The 5,895-nt window shown below is 39.8% G+C and overlaps 1 protein-coding gene across 1 annotated transcript; it reads right to left on the reverse strand.

Annotated features, from left to right (window-relative positions):
- Nucleotides 1-3,764: 3,764 nt before the first annotated feature.
- PDP2 (pyruvate dehyrogenase phosphatase catalytic subunit 2) lies at nucleotides 3,765-5,494 on the reverse strand. The gene has a single exon (XM_009868791.1). The coding sequence runs from the start codon at nucleotides 5,492-5,494 to the stop codon at nucleotides 3,890-3,892; it is 1,605 nt and encodes a 534-aa protein (XP_009867093.1). The 3' UTR covers nucleotides 3,765-3,889.
- Between the last annotated feature and the right edge of the window lie 401 nt (nucleotides 5,495-5,895).

The following is a 5,895-nucleotide window of genomic DNA, read 5'->3' on the forward strand; positions in this document are numbered from 1 at the left end:
TTAAGCTTCAAGACTAACACAAAGATATGAACACTCACCTTGTAATTGATCTGCTATAATTCAAGGATTTAATCAGTGTTTCTATAGATGTTGTATTTGCAGGGTATTTTGCATTATTTTAAGACAACTACATTTTTTTTAAGACTATGACAACACACACTTGATGTGAACATTACAACGATGCTTTAACTGCCAATGAACACATATGTGCATGTAAGCGTACTAAAGTGAAAATCATACACTGGTTTTGGTTGGAAGGGACATTAAAGATCACCTGGCTCCAATCCTCCCGCCGTGGGCAGGGACACCTCCCACCAGACCCAGTTGCTCAAAGCCCTGTCCAACCTGGCCTTGAACACTTCCAGGGAGGGGGCTGCCACAAGGTGTCCAGGCAACCTTTTCCAGTGCCTCACTACCTACACACTAAAGAATTGCTTCTTACTTTAAAGCTCCTCTAAGTTTGAAATTGTTACCCCTTTTCCTATCACTGCACTCACTGATAAAGTGCTCCTCCTCATCTTTCCTTTAGGCTTCCTTTAAGTGCTGGAAGGCCCCTAAAATGTCTATCATCTCCTGTAGATTGTCAAATTAACTGTCAAATTAACTGAGCATATTAACAATCTGGATATTTTGGCCCGTGCTCCCTCTACTGACTCGTTAATTTAATGGAACCTCAATAGTATCAAGATGACCTTACTTTTACGTAGTAATACTTCCACTGTGAGAAAACCACAGAGCTACAAACACTTAAGCAAACTCACAACACCTACTTGAACTATCTGCTTTTACAGCAGACTGAACATTTGTGCTCTCTGACCTGGAATCTTGCATCTTTTCATATGAGTCTTCAGCAGAAAGAAGGCCAGATTCCAGCAGAGCAACCAAAGCATTAAGCCTTTCATCCATTTAGTAAGGACTGGTTTTAAGTGTGAAATTAATATTTTTACTTAGGAAAACAGCAATCACCCTCACTATTTACAAAGAAGTTACCAAAAAAGAAAAGAGAAAAAAAAAGACTCCCCAAAACTCCAGATATATTGTGGAGGCCTGAATACCTAAATACAACTAAGCATCATAATTTACAAGCACGGAATAAGAGTTCTGGAGAAAAAACAAAGCGAGGAAATTGTATTTCAACACAAAGCTTAAGTTTTAGGGAAGAAAACAATATTTTTTCTACGATTTACTACTATTTAAATCAGTGCTTTCATTGTCCTCCAGGGAGCATGCAGTTAAATCCATGATTTGCATTTAAAAACACACACATGAACACACAACCCCACCAAAACAAAACAAAACCCACAAACATCTAACTAGTTTAATATTATCCTTCTCCACTGTAGGATAATTATATCTTTGCATATTAAACTGCACAAAACTAACATGAAATTAGAAACAGTATCTTTCTTACTGTCAAACGCATTCCCTAGCACAATCATTATCAATGTGCAGTTACAACGACCCACAGGCAAGAACATACCCAGGAGGAACACTTAGGTGACATAGCACCACAATGACTCTTTCAAAAGACAACTTCGATTTCACCACTGGGTGAGACAAAAAGAACAGCCTATTTTTATTTTATGACTATAAACTAGCTGGTTTGGTACATTACTTTTGCTGTTGCAGGTTTGCTCTACCTCTAAAGTTTTCCAGATTATCTTCATAAAATATGCATCAGCTCTGATATGGTTTTGCCCCTTTGTTCCTCTATCTACACTATTAATTAATTTCTCTTTGAAGAGATAGCCTAGAAATGCATTCGTTTACTGTTTTATGTCTAAGTTTCAAGGAATGAAGCATGTAACTAATCACACAAGGGAGTTTGTAAGAGCAAATGGAAACAGCCCCCTTAAAGCCAAAAAGCTTTAGGAATGCTGCTGAGGAGTTGTCCCTGCCTCGGTCTGTCGCCTTACAGGCAGAGCAGAATCCACCCGAGCTGGACACAGGGCCTGGCCATTGCCCTTGGCCGCCTTCTGGGAGATGAAAGCCCAGTCTCCACAGTCCCAGCCTCAGGCACGCAGGCACGCTTTGAAGGAGGCTGGACTCAAGCAACAAGAATTTTAGCAAACTCTGCTAAATTTTAGCATCTCGCATGCACCTGAAGTCTTCTGCAGCCCCTGTCACCAGGATCTAAAGGGCAGATTTCCTGAGGCATCCTGTCTGGTTGGTATGAAGGAGAACGGACCTACTCATTTCACCTGAAAAACAGGGCTACCTGCCTCTGGGTTACATTGCTGGATGTACCCCAGTACATAAAAAGAGTAAATTAGTTTTCCAGAATGGATGGATTGTGATTGCAATTGTAGCACCAAATTGCAGGTCAGTCCTGAGTAGTCAAAAGCATGAATATTTTTTTAACTGTTCTAGTTTCCTCCAAATCGATCTTCAAAATAGATGGTTTAAATGCCTGTAAAGGCACTGAGAATTTTTATCTGGAGGAAAAGTATACAAAAAGTCCCAAATCCACAACTGCTACCAGTTTATCCCCCAAGATCTCATCTACTTAAGATCCTGAGAAAAAAATAAAAGTACTTTTTCGTCTGCTGAACTGCAGAAGGATAATGCTTTTATTTTAAGTGATACTCTGGAAAAAGAATCAATATTTTGCATCCATATGAGCTCTTACTCAGCAGCAACAGCTGTAAACAGTCCTGTACTCCCAGCACGCACATTCTTGCGGGCAACAGTTACTGTTGTGCGCAAACAAGAGAAAGAGTCACTAGAGAACACCATATGTAAAACTCAAGAAAACACAGCTAATTTGCAATCTCGGATTGGCATTCCAAAAGCACAGTATAAAAGAAAACCATTGTAAAATACCCAAAAGGATACGTTCAGAGATTAGAACATACATTCACCAGAGAAAATAATTCTGTACCTATAAGGAAAAGCTGGTGTCCAAAGGCAAGAATAAGAGTAAAATATTATTTTGGTGAAATACCAGCACTGTTACTCCTCTCTTCTAAGTTAAATCTGAAGAGAAAGGTGCTTTCCCCTTTGCCGTATTTACATTTAGATGAATTCTTGAACTTTTGGATCTGTCGAACTTTGTGTAAATTACAGTTGCTGGATTTGATGCACAGTACTTCATAGATCAATACTTAGTAAGAGGGTATATTCTTTAAGCAAGTTAAACACTTAAATGCTTAAGTCTCGTACTGTAAATTTCCAAACAGGGAACTGTGATGTCCCTCCCGTGTTTGACCTGAAAGTTGTCACTCAAGTCCATGCACAGAGTTAAGAGAATATGCATTCACAATTCAAAATAATTGTGGAGGGAAATACTATTTTGTTTCCTAGCTTAATAAAAAGGAATAGGAAAAAAAATGTCTGACAATCCCAGTGCTCTTTGAATAGCTGCCTTTAGTGTTGTCTTCACAGTTTGTTAAAGTATCTGACACTGTTACATCAAATAAAGGTTTGGTAGTTTGTTTATTTAAATTGGTTACAGTGCTTCAACAGGATGCTACTCCTTTCCCACAAGAGCAAAGCCCTTCTTACACTCCCTGCAGCTACAGTTATTATCCACCTCTCTATTGCACCACTCTCAGTGAAATTCGTCTCATTTGTTCATTTGGGAAGTTACACCAGTGGTTCCCATGAAATCAGAACTGGTTCAGCAATCTTTAGTTCAGTAATATGTAGTTCAGTTACATTTCAGTCAAGTTTTATCAAAACATTTTTCTTCAGCACGTACAGACCTGGAAATGCAGGGAACTTTCACCAAACTCACTTCTAGAAAGTTACTTTCAAGGCTAGTAATTAACAAAAAGATTTAGGAACTTCCAGACTGTAACACTGACAACAGCTTGACTATCAGAGAAGAACAGCAACGGTTTCAGCACCGAAGTTGTCTAGTAGTATAGAACAGCTGTAGTGCGAGTCTCTATTCATTGTTTCTGTAGTAATTTTCAATTGTTTCTGAATTAAAATACACCACGGTAACTGTGATATCATCTCTGTACATTCTTGCAAGATCTTCGGGCAGCGTCAGCATTGCAGCAAGCTTCTCTTGGTCCACCTCCCCATACTCATTACTTCCGATTGCATGCCTTATTAAATGAGTAGCTATGTTCTGGTCGAGTGAGGCAATGCCTCTGTTTTTCCTCTGAAGTAACAAGCTATGCATGTAACCTAAATTAACCGGTTTCTCAAAAGCCAGTTGTGGTTTCTGCACATTAAGCTCTGTAAGGTGTCCAGCAACAAGTTTTACAACCTTCTCGTTACTTAGCATCTCCCACAGCCCATCCGAAGCAATAACTAGAAACTTATCCTTGCTTCTTAATTTGTGGTATGTGACTTCAGGCTCTGCAGTTAAATAAGGTGGTGTATGGTAGTTTGGAGGAACATACTGATAGATATTTAAAGCCTCCACATCACAGCCATTCTCAAGAACACTGTGTTGCAATTCTTTACTCCATTTTAATTGCACATCTCCAAAAGCTCTGGAGGGCATGAGAATCCCCAGTAATCTGTCATTCACAAATAGGGTTTTCTCCTCAGATCTTGGATGCTCTCTCTTCAGTCTTCTAATTTCAAATTCATCCAAGGCGTTGTGGTCTCGGGTTAGAGGGAGAGTAGACCATGTTCCATCATCTTCACAAACCCCTAAAACTGCTCTGCAATCACCGGTATTTGCAACGTGTAAGTGAACACTGTCTACGTGAGCTACACAGGCTGTGGCACCAGAAAAAGCCACCTGAAGGGCAACATTTCTCATCAATTCACTTTCCTGGGGAGCCTGAACTTCCAGCGATATGTCCGAGTCTAACCTTTTGAATGCACATATCATGGCTTCTTCTAAACTAAATCCTGGCTCAGTGTCCAGGTCCAGTAAGTGCTGCCAGTATACCCGGAGGTTTTCGAAGTACTGTGAAGTTATTTCTCGATACTCTACATCATTCGGATGCTTGTGCCACTGCAGAATAGGCAGAACTGGTTTCATGCACTCCACAGCAAGCTCAATTTCTTCCAAGGTTTGCCGAGACATGAGAGAAACCGCTATATAATGAAGCAGCCTCTCGCTTACTGCCTGGGCACATGCAGAACCTGCGTGACCATCGAAGACTCCAAACATCATCCCTTTGGTCTGCAAGCAAGTGGCAGCACTTCTGCGGTCTTCAATAGGGGTGTTGGATGCCAGCTGGTTACTTTCAAATCTCAACACAGAATTTGCATTTCTACCATTCAAATCCAGTATTTTATGGGATAATTCACCTGCTCGGAGTATATCATTGACTTGTGTTGGAGACAACTGGAAAGAAAAATGTTCTTCTTCGGTGGAAGTGTGTCGGAATGCTTTTCCTAAGGAAAAGGTATTGTACAAGCTGCAGCTCCCAGCAGGGTCGACATATGCTTTGGAGAAAACAAGCTTCCATTTTATCTTGTTTCTGTTTGGGATACAGATGGAGTACAAACGACCTTTTCCTTGTAAAACAATGCTATTTCTGGCTGAGCTTAAGATCCAGGATGATACAGTTCTTGACATCATAAGCCACTCCACAAACAGGAGCACTTTCCCTCAGCAACACAGAATGTCCTTACACCCTGAAATATAAGAATAGGAAAGGTATAATATTCAGAAAGTTCACAAGAAGCTTTTTGAATAGCAATACAGAAGCAAGTTTAGAGCTCACAGAAATAACCAGAACTTTTTTCCAGGAAAGGCTTCTATAAATATAGACATCTAAAAGTGATACAATTCCCATCACTTAATTATAACCTTAGGATATAATTGTCCCTCTCTAGTTAACACATCAGAAAAGCTAATGTTTATTTTCCAGGCATGTTTTTCCTCATTGTGGCAAGGCTGAGAAGAAAATTCAACATTACAAGAAACATAATCATAAACTGTAAAGGGAAAAGCCTTTTCTAGCATGACATAGAATAAAT

The sequence above is a fragment of the Apaloderma vittatum genome, unplaced genomic scaffold (genome assembly GCF_000703405.1).
Source record: "Apaloderma vittatum isolate BGI_N311 unplaced genomic scaffold, ASM70340v1 scaffold14344, whole genome shotgun sequence".
NCBI classification, from domain to species: domain Eukaryota; kingdom Metazoa; phylum Chordata; class Aves; order Trogoniformes; family Trogonidae; genus Apaloderma; species Apaloderma vittatum.

Excerpts from the sequence above, each read along its gene's own strand:
- PDP2 (XM_009868791.1), bottom strand. The coding sequence starts at position 5,494 with ATGATGTCAAGAACTGTATCATCCTGGATCTTAAGCTCAGCCAGAAAT.